Genomic DNA, 27,755 nt, shown 5'->3' with positions numbered 1-27,755 from the left:
CAGGGAAAGACATTTTTCAAAAAACAGAGTACACCAAATGTCTACTCTGCACCAAGAAATGTACTAAATCTTGCAAGATACTAAAATGAATGCACAATTTGTATCTTCAAGAAGTGTACACTAAAGACAAGAAATATGTGCAAGGGAGAAGTTGATCAGACCAATTCTATTAAAAGAATAAAGGACAATGGGGCTCATGTTTGTCAAAGATTACTTTTGGCAAGAGTTAACAAAGGCAGCTTCATGAACTAGACATCAAATGAGTTGAGCCTGTAATGTTGGTGGCATGAGAAAGACATTGCAGGAAGAAGTAAAGAAAGATATAGAGGAGGAAAAACAATGTGCATTGTAATAATAAATAGTAATAATGAATCATCAACCTCAACAAGAACAAAAGCTTTATGTAAGAGCACCCTGAGGAACAACATTGGAAGGTGTACTGGAGGAGATTGTGGAGGAATTAGTATTTGTATTTTGTTCATTAGGCAAGTGACCCAAATGTCATTATTTATATGGTAACGATAAATAAGACACTTTGGGGTAAAAAAGAATCCTGAAAAACCCAAAGGCAAAATCTAAGTTGAACTGTTCATCCATGGAGGAGAAAACTAAGGATAAATACTAGTAGAAAAGGTTCTGCAAAAATCATTCCATTTTTAACAATATTTTCCTGCTGTGGAAGAAATGATGTAGCAGATTTTCCTCTAATGTGCTTAACTATTTTTTCTCTTACCTCCAAATACTGCACTCCTAAGTGCATCTGCAAACTCAGGTAAAGCAAATCTCAGATTTGAATGAAAAGTGGAATGCTTTTAATTTTCAAATAATGCCTTCCTTGATGTCAAAATGGCTGTGATAAGATTAGTCAGAGTCATAGCTCTCATTTTATGAAGAAAAATAAGAAGTCAGTGACTGTCATTTTATTTATGCAGCCGTCTGCACATTCATATCTAAATCCTTCTGGTATTTGAATATACAGCTTCCAAATTCAGGATCTTGTTGGGAGGCCTGAGTCATTCAGAAGCCAGCAGGAATGACAGGCGCTGACAAATCTTTTTGTGAGCCCTTAATTTCAATCTTTTATAGGGTTAGCCTTTTTAGGAGCTGCTGTCAATGTGGAACCCAGCAAGTTCCAATAAATAGGCAAACAACCCTTCGGCTCCCCACCATGCAAAGACTGGTCTGGTCTAAGATTAGATGTATAGCGGCAGGCTTCTTACAGAATCAGAATAGGATGATGAATCACTGTGTTTGTGAAAGGAAGAGCCCTTAGAGTTAGATGAGCATTCATACACTGTGCAGAGATGCTGAGGAGTACTGTGGCTAAGCTATGGGTTTGCAGGACTTGAGCCCTGTGCACACACATGTGCACACAGATACACACACACACACACACACACACACACACACACACTTAACTAAGAACAGGCCCTTTTGATCAACAATAGTGGATTTTATTCTGATAAGTAGCATTGGAACCTGCAACCCAATCCGAAAGTTTGTGAGATCCAGTTTAGGGATTCGTTTTAGGGATGATGTGACAGTTTGAAAAGTTTAATGCCTTGTCTAAGATCATAGCTCATCTCCCCTCAGCCTTTTCTTAGATAATAATAAATGGTTAATAATGCAGTCTCTGTAAAATATTCAATGTATGATATGTCAGCTTTGAGTGTAAATTCTTTCTCTTGTTAAACTCTGAGTTCAGTGTTCATGTATTTCATGCCTCCAATATTTATAAGTATTACTTCTTTAATGTTCATTTTTTCTGGTATTTAAGGAATACTCATAATTCTCTTACTACAGAAATGAATTTGATCATTGAGTTCTATAGTTTCTTTAACTGAGTTATCCTTCTCTACCTTCCATTGCCACACACAGAGGACAGGACTTGTTACTCTAGAAAACCATATTTGAAACAACCCACAATTTCTATATTAGCTTAGATGTCTATTTAATATCAATATTATAATTAACATATTTTCCAAACCTAGAATCAAAACATCCATTTTGATAAAATGTTTATATTCCAAAGGACAACTGTGGAGGACACTAGCTATTCCAGAAAATATGGGAGAATTTTTGTATACAATGATGTAGCTTCAACAATGTCTTGGCTTAAGAAAGATCAGTTGAAAGGATTTAGGGTGACAAGCATTGATGAATAGTAAGTGTCCATTATTGCATTAGGTACTCTAAAGGATACAAAATGAGTAGCAGACAGAGTCTTCTGAATTTACAAAATAACTTGCAAATTAAGGCATTTTTAAATAAGCAATCAGAAATGATACACAAATGTACATATTCAAGTGTTTATCGTGGTTTACAATATATTTGAAAGGATCAATTTCAGAAAGTGAACACAGCAGTTGTCAGTTAAGATTTCAAGGACAACGCTGAAGGTGTAAACTTGATCTGAACTTTAAAGGAAAAACAGAGTTTGGATATAGCACCTAACATAGAAGATGCAAAATGTTTGTTGAAGTAACAAATACTCTGAAAGAAGCACAAAAAGCAAGGAATGACCCTCTCATGGGTTATGCTGTTTCTCTAAATAGCCCTGACATGGGCATTCTGCACCATATGTGTATCCGAGACTTGTTCGATTTATAAAATAATCCAATAAATAGTACAAGAGAAGGAAAATTGCTCTTTGAGACTCAAAATATATTACCGAAGAGACAGGTTGAAAGGACAAGATTATAAATAGCTAAGGTTAGGGCTCTCCAAGAATTATCACATCTGATATTATGAGAGTCATGTAGAATATTATCATTAGGTTAAAATTGATTGTGACCACATGCACATATTGATCTGTAAAATAGGCCTTTTGAAATTTGTGCCTATTCAGTGAAAAGTTAAATCTTAAAAAGTATGAAAAATTAAAAATAAAAATAATATGTATATATTATCAACTTAAATAATTTACAAGTAAGAATTACAAAAGTCCAATTTATACAGATAAAATTCAATTTATAAAGATAAAAGATTTATAAAACAAATTAATCCCACCACAAATGGGAAGACCCTAGAAGTGTACAGAGTATAAAGCACTAGTTCCTATTCCATTACAAAAATAAGATAAAATGGATCCATTTTATAAAATCATTTTGTCCTATCTAAAAGTTATTTTTTAAGTGCACAAGAACATGTATCACATAAATAACAGCTTTTTAATTTTTATATAGAAAACTTTTGGTTTATCTGATGTAGTAAGATTTATAGGATAATATTTTATAAGCACTAACCCCAGTATTGGTGGGGGGATGTGAGTGAAAACAGAAAGAATTTCATTCATGTAGCCAAATGCATAAAACCAATGCCTTAAATAAAAACACTTCCACATTTTATTTTCCCTGTATTTGTTTTCTTTTTAAAGGTTACATATCCCCCCAACTCCTGTGCATGAAAGGGCAAACAACTTTGTTTATGTCTGAGGAATAGTTCCTGGTAAACCTCATTCCAATCAGCTGGCTTTGAAATAAATAACTTTCACTCTCTTTCCAATAGTAATCTTTTCTTGATTAAAAAAAGACACTTAGAAAAAGAAAATGATATGTTTGCTCACCTACCTGAACCTGAAATGATATGACTTTGTAGTTGTGTTGCATTTGTAAATACATTTTGGGGGGAAAATAAGAAAAAAAAATCACCTTTTTTTTGCCCACTTTGAAAATAATAAGTGCCCTTGGCAATATAATCTCCAAGGAAACAATCATCTCAGGGCCTTCCATGAACAAGCCACTTCTCTCTCCTCTACCTTTCTAATCTAAATCTCTCTGTCAAGTTCTGATAGATTCTGTCAACCTTGATGACTGTCTAGGAACGCAATTCCTAAGTTACCCTCAGCATTTTATTTGCAAATACAGATAGCAGAGTTCTTTCTTTTTTTTTGTTTTTAAACTTTGTCTTAATCCGTGACACAAAAGTTTGCAGGTCCCTGTGTGGGGCCACACATTTGAAATGCAAAGTCATCTCTTCTGGTCACTGTATTCACCTCCACTGGCACAGAATTCATTTTAATCTTTGGTTTGGTTTGATCCTTTCAATTCCCATGCTTTTTTGTTGTCATTTCTTATGTGGAAGCTCATTCCATTTTACAAATTCCAACAGGTCATATTCCCCTCAACATCAATTGAAAATGTGGAAGTACAACAGTTAAAAACATTACAAAGATTTATTTTAATCACTTGTCTTGATTGAGTGGAAACCAAGGAAGCTCCAAACAGATAAACAAAATCAAAGAAACAGAAAACAAAGCACAAAACTACAGTCCAAATAAATGTTTTTCCTATATTTAAATTATAATTCTATCATCAGAAGTCTTTCATTTGGGGGCAAATAATTAAATTCAAGAGATTTGGAAGATTCTGATATGTGACAGGGAACATTCTCTATAATCTTTTCTCCTGCCTTGGGCTTTGTCTACATTGGCAAAGGATTGGGGAAGCCAGTGAGTATTCATCCCTTCTTGGATGAATAAATCATTGTAGAAACTAGTGAACCTGAATAATTCAGGCTCTTCTCTCCAAAACTCTTTCCTCACTTTCATATTTTGCCAGAAATATTTTATGGACTGACTGCTTCTTCTTCTCAAAAATATACTTTGACATGGAAGAAGCCTGTTCCAAATAGACAAAAACTAATGAATTAGAAAGACACTTGTCAATTAACTGAACCACTCCCTCTTTTAGAAGTGGTAACACTAGAAATAAGGAAGTCATATGCACCCAGCTTGTAGTGGAATAAAGTACAGACCTGAAGTCTCCTTTCTACCACCTCACCCAGAACTCACCTCCCATTTGTTGCATTTTCCTCATATGAATGATTTTTTTATGTTATATGTCTAATCAAAGAAAATGTTTGCTAAAACATTGAATAGGAAAAAACCTAAATAGAACCAAGTATTCAAGAAGACCATAAATTAAAATTTATACAAAATATGTAGTTTTCACATAAAAGACAAAATTATATGTATCTAATAAAAGTAAATTTCAGAAACTCTAAAATAGATATTTGTCAACATATTTCATTTTCAATATTCATTATGAATATACAAAAATACCAGCAGGCAATTAATATTAGTACAATTGTTGATTGGTGCAACAGTCACTGTCAAATGGTCATAAGATAGAAGAAATTATTTTTTTATCTCACAAAATTGTTACCTGAATGCTGTGAATGCTCATAATCACTAATGGAGTATAATAAATGACCAGCTAATTTTGTTTGCTTTCAACTAAATCCTACATAACTCATCAGTTCTTAGAATTAAACCCACAGTACATAAACTACATACTCTCCTGAAAGTTGTTATAACTTTAGTCTTTAGTAATATTTTAATCTCTTTGTAATGAATCTTGAAATCTATATTTAAAAAATATTTGAATGACATTCAGTAGTATTTGCATTATGAATTTATACATTCTCTACCACCTCCATAAAGGTGAAATATGCCACCAGGGAAAGCTGCACACCTGGAAAGAAAGAAAAATAGTTTCCTGAGGACATAAGGTAGAAAGCAGAATATCAAAGTGTTCTAGCCAGGTGGTAGGGGTGAAATCTAAACTGATGTTTTGAGGGTATGCACTAAGCATATTTTGCATATTCAATTGTGTTTTAATTCTAGAAAGATAAATATGTGAATTAAATGTTATCTGGCAACAAAACTTGCCTTGAAATTTAAAATAATTGTGAAATATTTTTCATTCTTAAATGAGATAAAAAAAAAAGAAATAACTATACAACAAAAGAATAACTGCTACTGTTTTATTTGTGATAAGAGCTACCTAGAACTTTTCCTAAAATTGAGAGATTAAGATTCTTATTAGGAGTATGGAAAATAAATTTAATGGACTGATAATTGATTTTTTAATAGTTTATTGAGATGTAGTTGATATATAATAAACTACACATGATTTGTACAATTTAATCATTTAACAGAAAACCATGACTACCATCTAGGGAATTTTGCTGAGCACCACTTGCAAGTTTCCTAGTTCATTCTTGCCCAAATACCCATCAATAGGGGAATAGATAAATAATTACATACAATGGAATGATAGCCAACCGTGAAAATGATTGATGGAGTAATATGTAGAACACAGATTGAACATGGTATAGCGTAAAATCAGGCTAAAAAATCCTGATACTGTTATATAAAATCTTATGAAATGTAATCCAATTTATAATGACAGAAAGTAAAACATTGATATTTAATTCCTTGTTTTAGGCAAGGTATACAAGTTAAGAATTTAGATTCATTTCTCTTAGTTCCTAGAACCTGAATAAAGGACAATAAAACAAAAGGCCCTAAGTGCCTTATTATGTCAGATTTCAGAATTCCTTTAGAACTACTATGAGTTCCAAAAATCTAGTAGGAAGAAGACAAAAAGCAGATGCAAATGTGTTAAAGTAATAATCATGCTACTAGCTCTCTGTTTGCTCATAAGTTCTTTTGCAAATTTGTCTTCTACTAAAGAACACATTCTGCATAATAGTTTTTTTTTCCTTTTTTCCTTCCATTGGCTATCTGATTATAATAATATTTTATTCTTAAGAATTTTCACATTATCTTTTTTGTAACTGCTACAGTCAAATAAAAGGGAGAAATTTTTGAAATTTTGATTATGAGAAAACAGGAATCTTAGGTCTTAATTTTATACGTGCTACTTGGGTATTCATTAGAATTCATATTCAACTCTTCAGAATACTTAAGTTTCTGAATTTTCTTGTTGTAAGACAATTTATGCCCAGGTTGGTCTAGTTAGATTTCATTTAGTTGAATAAAGACAGAAGAAAACTGAAATTTTAAAAATTTAAGTTTTGAATGTGGAAGAAACATGACCTTATTTCTATGTGAATAAATTGTTTTTCAATTGCTCAGCAAATTGGATGCTTACATGTTATTAGAAGTTTTATAAATAGTGACATCTTATTTCACAAACAGATAGGGTCATTAAAGATTGATGAATAGACTTATGAGTGTCCAAATTTTCATGAAAATATTAACTAGACAATAAAAAGCTTAAACAGATAAGTAAATCTTTTCAAATACATGTTTGATTATAACACTAACTTGATCAAATAATGAGCTAATTTAAGGCACATAGGATAGAATGGAAATATTTTATGGGAATGCTACACCCCTGCCATACACATGCATATGCTGCTTTTAATTGCTAAATGGACAAAATAATTTGTGTGGGTATGGACTTTTTGTTAGAGATCTAAAAAATTGATTCTTGCCATTTTGAAATTTATAATAAAGGGCATAAGGCGCAAAGTCATTTCTAATCAACTTGCATGTTGGTGTTCACCCTTAGTCAGAGTTTATATTTGCCCAATAATATTAACAGCATTTGCAAGATTACATTTTTTCTTTTAATGAAAATATTATGGAATCAATTGGGTCCCATGGCAATCAGTTAAAAAAAATTATAAGCTATTATATATTTTATACCAAATATGAAATGAAGTGACCTTGAGATTATTTGTCATGACACCTAAGGAATATTTTCGCTAGAAATGTAATAAAAACTGACACATGTCATTGTGGACTGAGCAAAAACATTATGTTCATCTGAGGAACAGGTTTTTACATATCCTGAATTACTAAACTTTCAAGTAACTACTTTCTATAAAGTAATAGAAAATGAAAATATACAAAGCTTTTGTAAATAACAAAAATATACTTAAAATAACTAGTCCGTCTGTACTCAGACTGCTGGCAGTAATCTAAAGGACAGAATAGCAAAAGACCAGGTCAGGAAACTAGCTCACCATCTTTAGCAAAAGGCGCAGCCTGTTTACAGTAAGGGAAATGTATGTTTAATACAAAGAGCATTATTTCTAACAAGTTACTTATCTGGAATATAGTGCCATGGGGAATTGGAAATAAAAGAGTCAGCAATAAAGGGCACTAGAGTCCTCATCGGATCATGATTAAGTATCTGACTGAGGCTTCTGCTTATTTTTGCGTTGAATTTTTTTTCGTTTTATTCTGCAATACAAACTAGTCTCATAGGAGGAAAACCTTGTCATCCACATAGTACATCACTCAGCTGGGTACAGATAACTACATCCCTTCCCTGTGGGAAGAAATCCTTTTTATTGGACCTTGTGGGCTAATTCTTTATTTACTTGCATTGTTTGGCTGTGAGTTGTGAGACACTAGGCTTCCCTCTTCTCTATGGAGCCTCAAGACTGTCCCTCAAATCTCTGTTCTGAAGCCAGACCCTTCCACTCCAAACTCTGACCTGCCTATATATACATTTGTATGTATGTATGTGTGTGTGTGTGTGTGTGTGTGTGTATTGTGTGTGTATGTGTATATATATATAGCATCATAGTTTTATAGCACACTGAAATATAATGCATTATATATTCATATTTACTGTTAAGCTCTGCAAAAATAAAATACCACAAAACAACCTAGAAATTAACAAAACACAATAGTAACTTGAGACTTGTACAATGGCATTTTAGTTCACTTATTTCCATAATCAATATAATGGCCCAATAGTTACTCAATATATATGCCTGTTTTACAGATGAAGGAAGGGATAAAGATCAAATTGTTTCAAATTGTTGAATACACTACACGTGTGAGTATGTGTGTGTGTGTGAGAGAGAGAGAGAGAGAGAGAGAGAGAGAGAGAGAGAGAGAGAGAGAAAGAGAGAGACAAAGTTTCAACTTAAACTCAGGTTATTCAACTCCAGAACTGTACCCCTTGCCTCATGGACATACTGTCTCCTCTGTTTTGTTGTTGTTGCTGTTGTTTTGGTGATAGGGATTGAGCCCTGGGCCTTGTGCATGCAAAGCATGTGCTCTATCACTGAACTAAATCCCCAACCCCTCTTCCATTTTTAATAACTAATTTCAAAACCCAGATCTTCCTAGACACCATTCCTGTTGGCATCTTTCCATTTTTGCTAATTCTTTTGCATTAGTGACTATATATATATATACACACTATATATATATATATATATACACACATACACACATATATGCATTCATATCTCTTCATATACATATATATGCACATACACAAACACATGTACATAAATACATCTATACATAGGTATATATGTATGTTACTATTGTGTAATGCTTGGAACTATGATAGGTACTTTGATATCTGAATTTATTTAATCATTACAATCATCCTGTGAGAGTGACATTGTTATATTCCTTGTACAGAAATTAAGAAATACACTAAAGGCTATTGAGATTGGAAGTAGTTAAATCAGGATGAAAGACTCCTTTTGCCCCAGTCTCTGTACCTCCCCAATACTCTTAATTACTTGTAAAGGGCTACTTATTTTCTAAAATTTTACCTTCAATAACTAACTGTGCATGCTTTCCGTACAGGGACGATACCTTCCAACTCTTGTGCAGTTCCTGTAGCACCTAACATAGTCACAGCTTAATTATTATTTCCTGAATTTATTTCTAAGCTTTGAATTCCTGTCCTGTTTTATAAAATCCCCCAAATAAGATCATAAATCTCTTAAATTCACTACGAGATATATAGGTACCTAAAAGTAATCCCATGACACTCCCACAACAACAGGCTTTCATGAGAGGCATTGATGATTTTGGTACAACCCAGAGAAGATCAGGGTCAAGATCGATTCAATGAAATATTGATTCTCATAGATGTAAATATTGTTAATTTTCCTAAATTTTCAAGTTTACATGAATAAATTTCAAATTATGGACAATACTGAAAGAAATATGTCCCCCACTCCTTTACAAATAGAATTTGGCTAAAACATTACCTTGGATTGAGGAAATTATTTATGATATCTTCTTTCTCTCCCTCCAACATAGTATTTTTAAAATTTTAGTTCACACCACAAGCTTGATCCTTTCCTCCTCATTAGCCTTCTCTTGTACCACTCACAGGGGAAATCTGGACTCCTGTGTTAACCTAGATATATCTTTTCTCTTTCCATCTTCATGTCTTGATTCATGGTCCTCGTTCAGGTTTTACTTCCCCACTATTTTTTCTTCCTTTGGTGTTCCTTCTTGCTTGGATATCCATTGCAAAGACATTTTGATATCTGAATGTGCAATAAATGAAGAGGGATACTCTTATCTGAGCTTTTGCTGATATTCCTAGGGAAAGTCTAATGAATCATTATTAGGTGCCTAAGGGCATCATTTCTTCCTATCAATGAAGATTTTCATTTTATATTAAAGAGGAGGTTTTTCCACTAAAGGGGATTTAAATATTTCCTGCCATGACTGCAGCTAGCATAGAATAAAAATCTGCTGATAAGTATACCTACTAATGAGGACACAGTTTCCAGCTCGGAATTGCAGCAGAGCTTTTAAGCCACTGCAGCCAGAATCAGGGCTTTCCATGGTATAATGGATGGAGAAAACAAATCCTATAGGTATTATTTTTTAAAAAATCTTTTAATTGTACTTTTGCCAATTTAAAGTGGATTCAGGCTGTGTGTAAAGGCTACGAACCATGAAAATTAAAGTACAAAAGAGATGACCAGAAAAATAATCACAAGTAGTATATAACATGGTGAGGATCAAGATTACTACCTAAATTGTTAGTCAGAAATTATGATGGGTTGCCAAGAGGAACTGGGGGATGGGAATCACATCCTATCTAAAGTTTGTATGGCTTCTTACTTATTAGTACATACAGTAAAACCTCTATTATTCTCATTACCAAATGGAGGCTCATTCATTCTCAAGAATACATTTTCATCTTCTTAACCCCCAAAATCAAAGAGTCCACCAATTATCACTGATTTTTTTATATGTAAGAATATAACCTAACACTATTAATTTAGCCCTATTATAAAATTCTATCGTAATGAGATTTATTCTGCTTAGGTACATAGGCAAATTACAGAGCAGCTTGACTATTTCCTTTTTCTAAATGCACACAGCACTTTAAATCCCCACCACATGATTATATTCACCTTGGAGTTGCACTTCCTATCCTGTGAATTAATCCTTTCCCTGCAGGTAGTTCAAAGAGTTTCTTAAAATCAGGGATTGTGTCTTGCACGTACACTAACAATAACTAATCCAAACCTTCACACACAACTAAATCCCTACTTTACTATACTCCTTCAAGGACAGCATATAAATGTTTTTTTAAAAAATTAAACATCTTAGATGTGAGTTACTTTATCTTCTCCTTTGTCTTTTCTTCCATTTCAGATCTTTTCTTATATTAGAGAAGGAAATAGCTTTTGCCTTTCTAAAACTAGTTTTTAACACTGGCTAAGTTCAGTACTCAATTCATTATAATAGTCTATAACTAGTAACTATGGAACTGAAGAACTCCACTTGTTTTTAAGACTTAAAGGAATAAAGGAAAGAGAAAGTATTGAGAGTGATTATTTCCTTCTGTATCAGATAAAGTGAAACAAAAATTCCTATTTTTGACATCCCAAGAGAAGAGAATATAATCTTTAAATATGGTCTATCTGTGTTGTTAAATAGATTTTAATTATGATTATCTGGTTTGAGAAAAGAGAATACAGCACTATCTCTACCTCTCTGTGTTAAGAACTCCAGTTATTCATTTATAAATCTCCAGTTTCCAAGACACAAAAATTTGGTCTCCTACACTAATCTCATTTTCCAAATGTGGAAATAGATCCCACAGAATAAATTGTTCATCCATGGGTTTCAAAGGTAGGAGTCAAGGACTTGAATTTTCATCCTGTTCATCCTGGATCTGCTACTTATCATCTTGCATAAGCCTGGGCAAGCCAAAAAACTTCCCCTGGATTAAATTCCTTTATCCGGAAAAGGATTTCTGAGGTCCCTTCCAATTACATGATTCTAACATTTTTATTTCTCTCTCTCTCTCTTTTTTTTTTTTTTTTTAACAATGAACCCACACATTCTCTTCTATGGCAGTTACCTCTTTTACAGATTGGCTCTATACGCAACCCCACACATGCACATGCTCACACACAAACAATAGATCGAAGCACAGCACAGGATGGCTTGTTGAGCTGATGTTAGTGTTGGAAATAAACATGAGGCTTCCAATTGCTCAAGCAGCTGTGAAAATCTTTTCCTCCCGTAGACTGTTCTCCACGGTCTGGTGGGCTGTATCATCAGTTCTGCCATTCATTATGACACAGATTACCCCTGGTCCCAGTTTCCAGCTAATCAGTCTCTGAGTCTCTAAATGACAAGCATTTTTAGTTTGTTATTAAGAAAGCAAGTTTATGTACATAAACTCATATACAGTTTTTCTTTTGAGGATTTCTGAAGTCTAATTCAATATTAAATATTTAAAAGACAAAGCACAGTGACAAACATCTCTGCCAAATTTTATGAAAATGGAGCCAAGTGTTTGTGCATTGTTATATGATCTGTGTTGAAATGAACATAACCTGATTTATGGCATTTCTACTAGCCCTTGTGAATGTCTCTTTCTCAAAGTAAATTAGCATTTTTTTAAAAAGGTTTTCTTTACTTTGGCACATTTTCTCAGCTCTAAGTTTCAAGATTTGAGACAAAACTTCTGTAAAACATGCTTCTTTCACAATTGCTAGTTTTCTTTAAGTTTGGAAGTAAATTACCTATTAGAATTCCAATTGACAGAAGCCTGGAACAGCAAATTTTAAAAAATGCAGTACATTTGTTAGCACAATCACCTTTAAAACATCTCTGGTTACAAAAAAGAAAGTTAAGCAAATATAACAGACTTATTTTTAAACATGAGAGCAGATAGATATTCAGGAGAACAGCATGACCTTGGAGTTTCGGTATATGTAAGATTTGCTTGTCCTTAAAAGCAAGTTATTGACTTTATACTATTTTAACATCCCACCTCAGAAGTTTCCAGGCCTGGTTTAGCACATATAAACTCGGCTCTGTGGAGATTAATATTTGATTAAATAAGGCTGAAGAATGGAACTTACTTGACAATCACTGAATCTATTCAAGGAAACGTATTTGCACTCAATTCCCAATCAAAGGTGAAATAGTGTCTAAGTCCATATCTCTTAATGATCACTTTCCCCTAGATAGCTGTTACAAATTTGGAATTAAATAAAAGTGGTTTGTAACTGAGCAGGTGTCACTAGCAAATTCCCAGAAAACTTAGTTACCTGACATTTTTCATTGATTTCTCTTATATTAGAAAATGAAATGTCAGACACTATTAATTGCATTTTTACAATAAGTAGTTACAGCAGGAGTAATGGCTAAATGAATGTACTTCCTGTCTGATGCACAATGGATATATTCATTTAAATGTATTCAATTTAGATGAATGCAATATGTCTATATTCATTACAGTTATATATATCTGTGGGCTGAATTGATGGGGTGGTAATTACTATCTTTATAAATGGAACAGTATTGTCAGTCTGGAAGAAGAAAACCCATTTTCTTATATTTTATACACCCACACAAGAGACACTTTCAAAATCATTCCTTCCAATACAGAAAGTTTTTACCCTTGAATTTCCAGTGGACCTAATGATCATAAATATGGACTGTCAGTAGGTCCTGTTTTTCTTCAGAGTTACAGAGGGTTGCTCTCTGTCTTATAGGAAATGACAGAAGGGAACTGACAGTCTCAAAATCTCACCACTCACATAGCTTACTTTTGTCATTCTCTATACCTTCTGCTCAGCTATAGGCAGTACATTGCATGGATTAGAATATTCTTACACCATTCAGGGTTATTCTTTGTGCTTACTGAAGGTAGAACTATTAATATGTAATTGACTTTTATATCCTTTACTCTATTTAGTACACTGTATTTGCAGAGTACTTCTCAGTATAGAGAAAAACTGAGCAGATAGTATACAGTTCCCATAAATATTCCCAAACCTTCTCTAGTATTAACATTTTGCATAATGTGGTAGGTTAGTGTGTTGCAATTGATCAATCCATGTTGATACATTATTATGAGGAAAACCTTTTATGTTCTAAAGTTATATGGGTTTTAACAATTGCATATATATTTTCAGGATTTTCAGTTTTCCTTTTTAGCACAATTGATCACCAGGAAGAAAGGAAGAGATCAAATATATTCATTCCTTCATTCATTACATTTATTCATTCATGCATTCCTTAATGGGTAATTATTGAACATGAACCTTTTCTTCTTCACCTAAGCATATTGCATGCCTTTGCTGGTGAGGGCTGAGTGTAGCATTTGTATTAGATCAATATTGTGGAAATTATTCTCACCCCTTTTTTCCTTCAATGAGGCAGAAAAACATAATTAAGTAATAAAGCAATAACTTCTGTTATGATTATCTTAGGATGCACCTGGGACTTCCTTATTTCCTTTCTAAAGTATTTTTCTGGTGGAAGTATTGTATATAAATTTGTGCTGGGGAAGATGAAGTTGGTAGTATTGAATCTCAATGAACAGTGGTTCTAATAGATATGTTTGTAATCCTCAAAAATAACCTCTGTTCAAATGTAGCAAATTAGGAAGTTTCTAAAATAAGTGACTACATAAGCAAACTTTAGATATTTCATCATTTTATGAACACCAGTGCAATAAACACTCTGGCATCTAACTCATAAGTCAGAATTTTTTTATTCTTTTCAAGTTAGAAATGATCCTGAATTATCCCAAGTATAGGCTACCCAGGATAATGTCACATGTTTAAAGTGGTTAGACTCATTTTTCAATGTGGGCATCTTGAATGAGTCAAAATAAGAGAAGAAAAGCTCTCTTTCACAACCAGGAAGTAGCCAACATCACACTTTCCCTGGAAAAGGATAAAAAGGTTCAAGTTTTTGCAAATATCTTCTTCCAAATCTAGGAAGACTGTGATTGTTTCATAATTAATTGTAAAGAAAACAACTGATTGTAGTAAAATGGAAAGATCATTGGGCATCAAGAATCTATAACTCTATTTGTGAATCTGTGTGCAGTTGTCACACTTCATTTCTTCAGAATAATTTTTTAATGATTTCCTCAAACCTAAAATCAACATTTAAGAAAATGATTGTAATAGTCCAAAGGTTTCATGTTTGGAACTATACTTACTTACTCTACCATTTTCCAACAGTTTAAATCTCCATGGTGATTTATGTCATAAGGGAAGGCCATGTTATCTATGTGTGTATCTGATCTTATTATTTATTAATTTCACTTAGTTATTGAGTTTTTTCAAAGTAGCAAGCACCATATTAGAGGCTATAGAATGAAAATAGCATTGCTTTTACCAGAGGAGTTACTCACAACTTAGAGGAAATCAATAAAAATAATTTTAATGTTAATTAAGTCTTTATGATACTCTCTTGAGCAGTATGTGCACAGCTCTTAAATAATCCAAAGTAACACATATATATATGCACACACACACACATACATATACATATGAATACACGTATATGTGTATACATATATGCGTGTGTATGTGTGCATGTGTATAATATATATGTATGGATGGTGAGATTTTTTTTTAAAAAACTCTGAAAACTGTAATTATATAAACAAAATTTAATTTGATAGCTATGGTATAAGACAGTAGACAAAAGATGATGAGGGTTTCTCTCAATTGCTCAAATTTCCACCAGTGATTTGTTTTGAGCAAAGTATGGTAGTATACACCTATAATCCCAGGGATGTGGGAGGCTGACACAAGAGGAGAGTTCCAGACCAGCCTGGGAGAGTTAGCAACATCCTGTTTCCAGGTTTAAAAATAAATAAATAAAAATAACAAAAATGGTTTGGGATGTAACTCAGTGGTAGAGCACTCTGGGTTTAATTCCCCAGTAACAACAACAACAACAACAACAAATATTTGTAGATTCAGAATGGTATATTTTAAAAAATATTTTTCTAATGTCACATGCATTCAATGATACAAATATGCACAACAAAACATCAAAACATCAGGTATCTGTGTAGGGGATGAAAAGTACTTTTCTAATTCATAAGGCTTTAGTTGGGACTTCCTGTAACAAAAGACAGATTAATAAAAGAAAAACAAAGAGAAGTCTGATACACACATACCTGCTGTACACGTTGGAAACTCAAATCACTAAACTTCTAAAGTCTTAAGAAGTTGTCTTGGACTTCAGACTTTAATACCATTATTCTCCGAATCAAGGGGAGAATTGTGTGCCAAAGAGTCTGGTTAAGACTCAGGAAAAGCACCCTGAAAGGGGAGAAGGTTTGCCACGCAGAGCTGTCTGCCTTCCCATTGGTTATGAGTCTCTAGTGATGTTAAGGTCACCCTCTTCCTGGTGCAGAAAGAGAGATACCTGTGTGGATGAAAATTTCCTTTACTGATATAAATTTCAGTTACACAAGGGTAACAGTTTTGGAGCTCCTCCTGTCTTGGTTGCTCAAAATGACAAGCTCTAAGTTTCCCTTTTGCCAAAAGGGCATGTTTAAAGTGACATATTTTGGTCTTCTCTAGCCATCTTGGGATTTTACTGTGTAATAATCATTGCAATAATAAAAATAATTTAGCAAGCATTGATATTTATAAGTAATGGTATTATTCTACTCAGAATACTTATCATTTTACAGACACATCTATTATATGCGTGAAAAAATTCTTGGTATGAAAAAGTATATATTCTCTCCTCACATCCACAATATTAATTATAAAAAGTAATTAATTATACAGCATCCTTATTGAATTACACCATAAAATGCCCATGGATGTTACCTAATATTTTTGGAATGACTCTTGCTATGATAACTGTCATACTCAATTTGTAATTCATTTTCAACCTTTTAATGAATAATTGAGAATGTTTAACTAGAAGCTTCCTTTTATTTCATAAGTGTTCCATTCTATTAAACAAGCTTCCAAAAACATCCTCCACTAAGCAAATTGTGAAAAGAGAAATATTAATAACTGGGAAATGAAGGAATTAAATGCCAATTTTATTCATTTTATTATTAAAATTTAATGACAGAATGGATGATCATTTTACTCCTTTCATAACTTATTCTGTATCTTCAAATACATTTAAAGATTGTGTGATTTATTTCAGAAAGTAAATGTTAATTTATTGGGAGGCTATTTTATCAGTAAAAGTACACTTTCATTCAACAAAAAGTCAAAACGTACTGCATGTTTACAGTGTATTTAACTGAAACAGGAAAAGGAAGACAGAAAAAGAAAAGGAAAGAGAGAGAACCTTACCTTGTCTTCCAATTATACTTAATCTGGACTAGATAACCCCTCTTCAGCAACCTGTAATTATTATCACTCTATCACAAATTTATGTTTTTTACCTCTTTACATGTAATTCTATCCCACTAGTATATAAACTTCTGAGAGTAACACACAGTAAAAATCAGAAGTTGCTCAGTAAGAGATTCTTGAATGCATGAATACTTAATGGTCAGTTGAGTAAATGAATGGTTGGATGGATGAGGCAGCATGATCCAGTCAAACATGTGCTCCCACTTTACCTTTACCTGGCTCTCTGATAGGTACAAATAGTACCATTACTAAACAACAGTGACCTCCTCTACTGAATGTTAAGTTGGGCGTCTGTGCTACTTCCACTTATCTGAGACTTTATTCTTCCAACCTTCTGGTATATATAACTGGCCTCACTCTGCACCATCTAAGTAGATAGTCCAGTTTCACACTCTAGAACAGGACTACCTCACGCTGGGTAAGATCATGGGCAGAGGGTTTTGGATTGCTCATGAAGAGCAATCTTGGCTGCTTATCCAGCTCAGTCTCAGTTTCAAATTTTGTCAAAGATTCTTAATAATTCTTTCTCTCCTGCCCACCCCTCTCTCTCTTTCCTTCCTTTCTTCCCTCCTTCCTTCCTTCCTCTTCCCCCTTCCTCCCTTTCTCCCTTCCCTTTCCTTCCTTTCTTCCTTCCTCCTTCCCTTTCTCCCCTCCTTTCCTTCCTTTCTTCCTTCCTCCTTCTTTCTTCCTTCTCATTGCCTGTATGATTTTCCAGACCCTACCTTACTTACCTTCTGGCTTTTCTTCTCATCTGCCTTTGAGATTTCTGTCCTCATTTCTCAGCTTCCCCATTTCTAATCCCCATTCACCTCCTGTTGGTTTATACTCTTCCTCCTGACCTTGCTGGACACATTGGTTTGTGAGCCATGCTTGCATTTTTTGCCAATGGCACTTATACCCACCTACCTACCTTTTGCCTCTTAGTAAGGAAATCAGGATATGCCTTAGGGACTGTCATTAGCATCTTAGAGGGAAGGGAAATAGGGATTTATGTTTTATTTCACGGCAAGAAATATGAAGCAAGAAATGTGATGTATAATTTAGTCTTACAAACATGTAAAATGTGAGCATTTACAAGAAATGCCATGATTTAAGTTTTGGCAAAACTCTTAAGATTATATAATTATAAGTCATGCAATATAGTAATTAAAGGTTGTTTTAGAAATATGTTCAGATGAAGGTACAAAAGTAAAGTGTGGAGTAGACCTTACTCCTAGCCATTGAGTTATTGTCATAGAATCCCCATATAATCTAGACTAATAAAAGAATATATTTTTTCCCACAAATAAAACCTGAATTCTCAATTATTCCTTCCCCTGGTTCATGAGATTGAGGTATTTTAGAGCACCCAGGTATAGTTAACCAATGTCCAAGGCACATGATTAGTTTTCTAAGACTGTGGTTTCAATGTCATAATAAAGGAACAGAAAAAAAAAAGTAATCTGTAGTTCTAATCCAGATTCTGGAATTATAGGAAGAAAATAGAAGGGGGAAAAGACTAGATAAGGAATAATGGTTTCCTGATACTCATTCTACTAAAGGAAGGGATTTAGCAGTCTCAGTGCTATCCTCCTATATTGGCTCTCAACAGTGACTACCTCAGCAGGCCATTACCATGGTTCTTTGAGCACCTAGATTTTTGTCCTGAAATCAGTGTCTATATTCTCATTACTGAATGCATCCTATTCAATAGCTTTTGTGTCTTCTGTTGGCCTAGAACATCACCAAATTCTTTTAGGTAAGCAATACAGATATTGGGTCTACTCTTCTGTTTGTTAATGATACTCGTGCTCTTTTTGCTGGTTGCCATTTGTTTTGCCCTGTTATATTTGAACTTGAATCACTGTGTTTCCATGCATAAATTAATTGTCCCATCACTTTACCTCTGCCTTTGTGGAAACTACCTAATTGTTTTGCTACTGTTTAAAATCTTGTCTGTGACATCTATGATACAGGCTTATGGTATGATTTCTTTGATTAGCAGGTTAGTCATTTTGGAGAAATAAAAGTAAAGTCCACCCTTAATGTGTTTATCAATTCTTTATATGTATGTATAGGCCATCTTCAATGTGCAGTCGTTCATTCATTTGGCACGGGGCTGATAGACAAGGACATGTAGAGAGGTATGGGACAATATCCATTAATTTATGTTATACATATTAAATAGGTACTTGTCCTGGACTAGATAATATGATGTTTAGCACTGCAGACACAAAAATGAATAAAATGGTTCCTTTTCAGGCTGGGGATATAGTTCAATTGGTAGAGTGCTTGCCTCCTATGCACAAGGCCCAGAGTTCAATCTCAAGCACCACACACATACACACACAAAATGTCTGTCCTCAAAGATTTTGATGGAGCCATTGACATGAATAAAGTTAATACCAATTGCATACTTGGGGATATACTTAAAGAGGACAGTATGGGAAAAAGACTTGATAAGAGATGAGACTGGCATGGTAGGAAAAAGCTTTTATAGCATATTCACGGGGTAGGTTTTAACCGGAGTGATAAGTCTAAGCTGTTTGCTAACAAAGGGTCTAGGAACAGGTTATTAGACTCAAATCCCTTTTCCACTTATTAATTCAGTGACCAGGAGTATGTGACCTCTCTAAGCATTTGGTTGATATATTTGTAAAATGCAGGTAAAAATAGAACTTATCTCATGGGGTGGATTTGAGGAATACTTGCGATAATATACCTACCTGATACATAATTTATCCATAGTAAGTACTTGTCAGTATTATACCACAGGCAATGAGAGAATCAACAGGATTTTAAGTAGGGGAATGATATAGCTAAACCTGTTTGAGATAAAACATCCTTAAAAGTTGTAAGGATAATTTTTTTTTTTTTTTCAGTGCTGGGGATTGAACCCAGGGCCTTGTGCTTGTAAGGCAAGCACTCTACCGACTGAGCTATCTCCCCAGCCCCAGGATAATGGTTTTAAAAAATATGTGATAAACCCAAAGGCTAGACAGTCTACCAGGAACTGATGCCTGTGGAAGATAATTAGTCTGGGATTGAAGATTATGGGTACAACAGGTTCTAACTGTAGTGTGAATGAAGGCACTCCTGGGAGAATGTATGCAGTGAATTGATTGGTTGGCTGAAGGCAAAATTGTGTGACACAGAAAGTCCATAAAGGAAATACAGTAGAAATGAACAGAGAGTGCTTGGTACTAGTCAGAATCACAACCTGGAAATTGGCAGCAAGAGGAAGGATGAGTGAAGACCAGGTTGTAGCAGTAGCCAGAGGGCTCCTTTGGCAGAACTGGTATGTTGATTGATAAGTTAGGGTTACTGCTAAACTGGAAGTTACTTCCATACTGTCCTTGCTTTTCCAGGAAATAAGGAGTCTCACCCTAAGTTTTCAGTCACAATAAATTATATACCAATTTGATTAATATGAGATCTGGTTATGCTATCAGAGAGAAATATAACCAATATTTTTTGCCTTCTTTTATTTTTTAAAGGATTTTTCAGAAAAGGAAAAGTCCACAGCAAAGGCCCTGGAAGACGTGAAGGCAAACTTTTACTGTGAATTATGTGACAAGCAGTATCACAAACATCAGGAGTTTGACAATCATATTAATTCTTATGATCATGCTCATAAGCAGGTAAGCCAATGTGGAAACAATCCTTCATATTCCTAGATTTATATCTTTAGAACAGAACTGGATGAATTTAGCATTATTTATTATCACCTAAGACTCTAAGGTGAGATCATTTATGTCTTTTTTCTTCCTTGAGAGGTTGTTTTCTGTTTAAATTTTAGGTGAGGTCATTTTTTTCCTAGACGTACCATAAAACTGGAAGTGAACTTAGGGATGATCTAAGACTATACTGGCTTACTTATTTTAGAATCATATATATATATATCATATATATATATGATATATATATATGTCATATATATATGTATATACATACATATATGAAAAAATCAGGAACCAACAAAAACAGTAAAAATAGTGTCACATTAAAAATCACTAAACTAATTAGAAGTGAGTACTAGGACAGAATCTATTGCAGAATCTATTATGATCCTTTCTTTAAAATTATTACTCAAAGATCCCAAGGTATAGGAAAATCTGAATCTCTGGGAAAAAACTTTCAATGATAAGTAACAACTTCCTAAGAATATTCTCTTTAAGAGTGTCAAAATTGTTAATTAATAAACCATTTTAAGCAAACAAATAAAAAATCCAAGCAAAGTCAAGGGGTAATGGCAGGTAGAAACATTTCAATTCATTTTTTTAAAAGATCTTGTATGCATCTCTGTCATCAGTGTAGATATTCTATACATGGCTGCTAATATTATATACTTCTATTTGACTGTGAAGGAGGAGAAACCTATTCATATCCTCTTAAGACTTCATCCTTGATGGTATGGAGATATTGGCAACTCAGAAATTAGAAGTATTAGATATCACTGAACACAAAATTCCACATAGTCAGAGAATTCCTGCTAAGAGCTTTGAAGAAAGGTAGACACTCCTGATGCTAAAATGGACTTGACAGGTTGAAATCTGTGGATGAATCTTGTACACTCTATATTTAAAATATTTATTGAGAGAACATAAATACTTTATCTAACATTTATATTTATTTAGTGTATGTGAAGTATATGGTCGTTGGAAATACACAGCTGAGGAATAAATAGCTTCTGTCCTTAAGGATAAGATATAATTGGCTCCATTTCTCTGGCAAGAGCAAAATCAATAGAATAAAATATTCTAGGACTATAGTCACCATATCCTTGTGTGCATAATAATCACCTCAAAAGTTGTTAATAATTCACATTCCATATGAAGCTCAGGAACCTGTATCTTAAAATGAATAAAAATGGAAAATTTTAAACATATATAAAAGCAAACTATTTGTCTATTACCCAACTTCAGTGATAATCTTCTTTCATTTATGTGACCACCACTTAACCCCATCCCCACCACGTCTACATTATTTTGAAGCAAATTCCAGACATCATAGAATTTCATCTTAAAGTATTTCAGGATATGTAATGATGCTTTAAAAACATAGCATTATCATTTCTAAAAATTGACAGTAATTTATGAATATCTTATTTCCCTATTTATCTCACAAATGATTTATAAATTTGGGTTATTTAAAATCAATATCCCAAAATATTCATAATTTTGACAGGTCTAGATGTCTTTAAGTTCTTCTAATATATTTTAATTTATAGATTTTTCCCTCCTTTTTGAAATTTTACTCCTTGCCATCTGTTTCCCATATTGAAGATTTTGCAGAATTCTTCCTATACTCCTGGATTTTTTTTCCCCCACCCTTTTCTTGGTCTTCTATATTCCCTTCAAACTGGTTTTATAGATAGATACCTGGTCAAATTCATATTTTTATTTTTTTCATGACAAAAATAGAGTAGAGGATGTATTAGTCAAATTTCCTTTGCTGTGACAAAATATCTGAGAAAATCAGCTTAAAGGAGGAAAGATTTATTTTGGCTCAGTTTATCAGAGGTTTTAGTCTATGATCACTTGGCTCCACTTTTTCTGGGTCTGTGGTGAGGCTAAATATAAAAATATCAATGTGGGAAACATGTAATGAAGCAAAGTTTCTCATTGCATGGCAGCCAGAAAGCAGAGAAAGAACCAAAGGAACCTGAGCCCTTCAAGGCCCTGTCCCCAAGGTTCTATTCCTCCAACTGTGTCCCAATTTCCAAATTTCCACCAACTCCCAATAGCTCATTAAATTAATGGATGAATCCATTGATGAGGTTAGAGCCTTCATGATCCAGTCCCTCCCAAAGACTCTCACCTCTGTATGCTACTGCATTGGAAATCAAACCTGCAACTGGTGAGTTTTGAGGGAACATTTCAGATTCAAACCCTAACAGAGGGCAGATTATGTCCTTCTGTAAGAAGGCAATCTGTTTCTTTTTATATAACATTAAACTGAGTTAGTAGATTCAAGTACTATCAGCTTGATCCATCCACCATTTATTTACTCCTCCAGGTTTTTTCCTTGAATTGTTTTGTAGCCATCTATGATCATTTGCTCAAATAAATTACCTCATTTGGAGCTTTAAGATGATGATTCTAATTCTATATCCCTTCTTCATTTATTAGATGGAACTTCATTTAAGCATTTCCCTTTAGGGATTTTATGCAGGTAATCTGCAGGCTATATTTTAAGAAAAATAAATACTCTGGGTATTTAGAGAATTAAAAAATGAGGGAAATTTTCTTGAAATAACGACATTTGATCTTGATCTGTGCTTTACACAGGCAGAAAGTAGATGTGAAATAGAGGCTCAAGATGGGATTTGACATTCTTGAAAACATAAAATAAACTAAGGTGAAGAAACAGAAGGGCATCAGATAACTTGTAAGAATTGTGGAAAACATTGTTCTACCAGGGGTGGATCCTCCACACCAAGAATGCATGGCACAGCATGCCTAGTATTTTGGAATTCTGTCTGATTAATTTTTTCTCACATTCCTTAATCTTATTTTTATTGGCTTCCCAACATGTTGATAAAACAACCTTTTTACAATCCTAATCACATCTGCATGCCCACTTTTGCTTACCATTATACTTATTTACATCCTAACTCTTTGGGGCATGCTCCTTCATGTTGAGTTTCTAAAGTGTGCTACTGTTATCAGTGGAAACAGATGAATTTGGTTCCCACAGTCCTGAAACTAGTAACCTCATTAAAGAGACAGATATGTCAATATAGCTTATAATACCTTAAATGCTTGAAACACTTAAAATTATATGCTTAATACACTTAAAAGAGAGCACAAAACTTATTTAAGAAAAATGAAGACAAACTAACTGAATTTTTTAAAGAAAGTATAAGTTAACCATGTAGTCTAGAACAGTATGTCCTGTTGGGTAGTAAAATTACATCACAGAATAGGGGCAGTTACAAAGCATGATACTTGGAGGAGCAAATGATACCCTATGACTGCTAAAGTCACCTTCATTCTCTTGGGGATCTATTTAACAATCTTAGAAAATACATCCTATTTCCTTTATTCTTCTTTTGCAGTATACTTTGCATCATGTCTTCACTTTGTAATCGGATTCTCACCCATTCTTATTTAATCTTATTCTTGGCTCATTACAAGGGTGTTCTAATTAGATTATAGTACTATTCCTATTACAAATCAATATATCCATTATGGCCAGATTAAACTTCCCCAACTACCAGATTCATATTATCCCTCCCCTCCTAGGAAATCTTCAGTGGTTGGTGACTGACTTTTAAAAGTCAGAGTCTGAACTGTTGAGCCTGTCATTCAAAACCTCCACAATCTGGCTCTTGCCTTCATTTCCAGATTTATCTCCTAGAACTCCAGAATTTCCCTACAGTTTTTCAAAAGATGCCTTATGCTGTCCCACCTGCTCCTCTTGGCTCAAACTCTTCCTTCTGCCTGGGATGTCTTCCCATTTTGTGACTGTCTTTTAATACATACTTCTGTATACTTAATGTATAGATTGAAAACTTATATATGGATATTAAAGGAGCTTAGATTTAATGCAAACTGCTTTAATGCAATCTTTTTCAAATTTCTTTTTGCTCAAAATATGTTAATATTCTGGAGAATTTTTGTACATGCTGCCTGCTTTGGGAAACATTAGAATAATTAAATTTGCTGTAGACCTTGTTCAACTGCTTTCTTGGATAATGTTGAAATAGTTCCATTTAAAGATTCATTTGGCTCAAAATATTTTGGAAATTACCTCAATTTGAGATGAAGCTGAGTTTAAAATTTTCTTTTAAATGAAACTGAATTTTATGTATAGAAATAGGAAGTTCTCATTAAAATAAAATATACCAAAACTTCCCCTGACTTTCAAAGCTAAATATGTTTCTTGCTTCATTAAAAGCTCTATTCGATAGGGGTAATCATTATTATGATGATGATAGGGATTTGGCTAAGAATAATTTTTGGCCTGAATAATGTGAATAGTTGCCATGAATTTATTTTCCATGTGGATTCAGATGAAATATCTGGCCTCTTCTGTTGAACTTCCCATAATATGGGGTTATAGGGTTATATTTAGAAGGAAATCCAAATTCAGATGGCAATCATTCCATCACTCATCAATAGAACAACTTGGATCTAGAGGTAAAATAGCATTTGAATTCTTCTTTTGCTTTTCCTTCATTTATTTGTAACTACTATGGATATTTCAGTTTAGTAAGTGATTTCTAAAATTTTCTTATTTTTCTATATCTAAATAAAGTATTATGTGTTTATTTTATTGCAAAGATGGTATTATTATTCATAGTGAAATTGTAATTCTAGACAAATGAGTCAATATATAACTTTAAAGAAAGTAAAATAATTTGTGATTTGTAGAATTAAATGGACTTCATTGGACATTTAATACTTTTGTGTAACATGAAAAACATTAAGCTATTTTTCTTGGGTATAATTTGTGGAGAAAGATAGTTCATCAGTAATATAGCTGAGGTTTTTTTTTTTTTTTCCCTCCGATGAGGAAAAATAATGATTTTTCTAGCTCTGACAACCTCTCTATACACAGCTCACGTTTTTGGAAACAGCACAGTTGTTTTAGCTATTGCCTTGAACATCTTATAATTCTGTGTAAATGTTGAGCATTATTCCTAAAGCAATTTGAATGTGTATACAAATTACAATCACTTGGATAAAAATAGCACTGTAACTATTAATGTAACTAACATGTCAATAACAATTAATTCCTTGTGAGACAGTCTTCAAGTCATAATCCCTTTCTCAAGACTATTAGCTGCAAATGTTTTATACAGAAATGAGTAGTACATCTTCACATTCAGCTGAAGCCTCTCCTGTCCCAGAGATACTCAGTTTCATTTCAATTAAAAAAAACAATGAGCTGGATCTCTATACAATTAACCCCACAAAAATTGTTTCAATATTAAAACAAACCCACTTTTAGATCTTTCACGCGTGCCTCTTAATCCTCCTAATCTCCCTTTGCTTCACAATAGGATTTATTTTCACTCAGGAGGAGCCATCACTTATGAAGCCTAGCCTTGAACTCCAACTGATTTATTCTTAAAATATTGTTTTGGATTCTCCCCATCTCCACATGCTCAAGATGAAATATCAAAATGAGTCTATCTTTGTCACCTTGACTCCAAGAGGAAAAGACCCCCAATAACTACTAAAATAATTCAATCTAATTATCTTTTGTTTTGTTTCCACAGTTTGATTTAAATTTTCTCCACATATTACCTGAATTGTCCCAATAATATTTTTCAGAATAACAGTTTAAGCTACTAATGCTTTTAATGTGGTTAAAAAAAAAAAATGTCAAAGTCCAGATGATCTGTGGAGTCGGCAAGATTGAAGAAATAAGTAGACAGGAGTGTCTGGAAGGAGCACGCCTGGAACCATAGTATCATACCTACTCCACCCCCTGCTTTGTTTTGCATTCTATAAACCCTCATTTCTAGTTGTGTTGGGTGTGTGTTTTCCTGGACTCACCCAGTAGTAGTTGGAAACTCTGTTAGCAAAGAATTGTAAGACCAAAGAACCGAAGCCAATCTTGGCTTCCTGCTCATATTCCACTCTTTCAAATTACTTCTTTCATCTTGGCTAAGAGGCTTTTTGATCTCATGGTTGTCTACCAACAGAAAAAGAAATGAAAATTCTACATTCTGACTCTTCTATCTCTCAGACATGCCAAGTACTTAGCTTAGGGCACTTCAATAGCTATTCCTTCAGTGTGGAATATGCTTCCACCTGACATTCAACTTTCTGGTTCTCTTCATTTGCCTCTTGGTTTGAATATCACCTCTTTAGCCAGACCTTTCCTTTTCACCCTAACTCAAGTGGCCAGTTGCTCTTTCTCTAAATCCTAATACCCCATTGGTATCATCAGTGATAGTCTGTGTCAGCTGAGTATCTCTCCAGAGCTATTTCAATATTGAAGAATTTTGTAGTTCTTTGTTTAGAAATTTGTAGCTTGATATCAGCTATGATGGGAGATCAAAAAATACTGCAAATCAAAGCTTCTTATGTTTAGTTTGGTTTTCCCAGAAAATTGATGTACAAGCACAAAATTGCTTGTCACTCTCTAAAATGAAAAAAAAAAAGTTAGGTTTTAAATTTTTTGTTCTCCCACTTGCTTCCTACCAGCAGCCTCACAAATGGAAAGGTACTATGGGTTCAAATAGCCACTGTATTTCTAGAACTTAGTACCTGGCATGTAGTAATAGCTCAGTGAATATTTTAAGTATGAATGAGAAGCTTAATAAGTGAATTTCTAGATCAGACCATTTCATTCTATCTTACATCAGTATATTCACCTATTGTTAGAGTTTAGATATGAGTTGTCCCCCAAAAGCTCATGTTTAAGACAATTCAAGAAAGTTTTGAGTTGAAATAACTGGATTATGAGAACCTTAACCTAATCAGGTGTAACTGAAGGCGGTAGGTCATTGGGGATGTGCCTTTGGGGTTACATTCTGTATGGTGAGGAGAGCTCTCTCTCCCTGCTTTCTGGTATGATGTTCCCAGCTGCGTTCCTCTGCCACACACTTCTGCCCTGATGTT

At 33.7% G+C, this 27,755-nt stretch overlaps 1 protein-coding gene across 1 annotated transcript in view; it reads left to right on the top strand.

Moving 5' to 3' along the window:
- The window catches only part of Znf804b (zinc finger protein 804B), a 545,913-nt gene that overhangs the window by 436,942 nt on the left and 81,216 nt on the right, over window positions 1-27,755 (top strand). The window contains exon 2 of the mRNA XM_047561462.1: window positions 20,673-20,816. Coding sequence (XP_047417418.1) covers window positions 20,673-20,816 — 144 coding nt within the window. The remainder of the gene's footprint in view (window positions 1-20,672; window positions 20,817-27,755) is intronic.

Source organism: Sciurus carolinensis, chromosome 8 (genome assembly GCF_902686445.1).
Source record: "Sciurus carolinensis chromosome 8, mSciCar1.2, whole genome shotgun sequence".
In the NCBI taxonomy this organism is placed as follows: Eukaryota; Metazoa; Chordata; class Mammalia; order Rodentia; family Sciuridae; genus Sciurus; species Sciurus carolinensis.
This window is presented reverse-complemented; position numbering and strand designations above follow the sequence as displayed.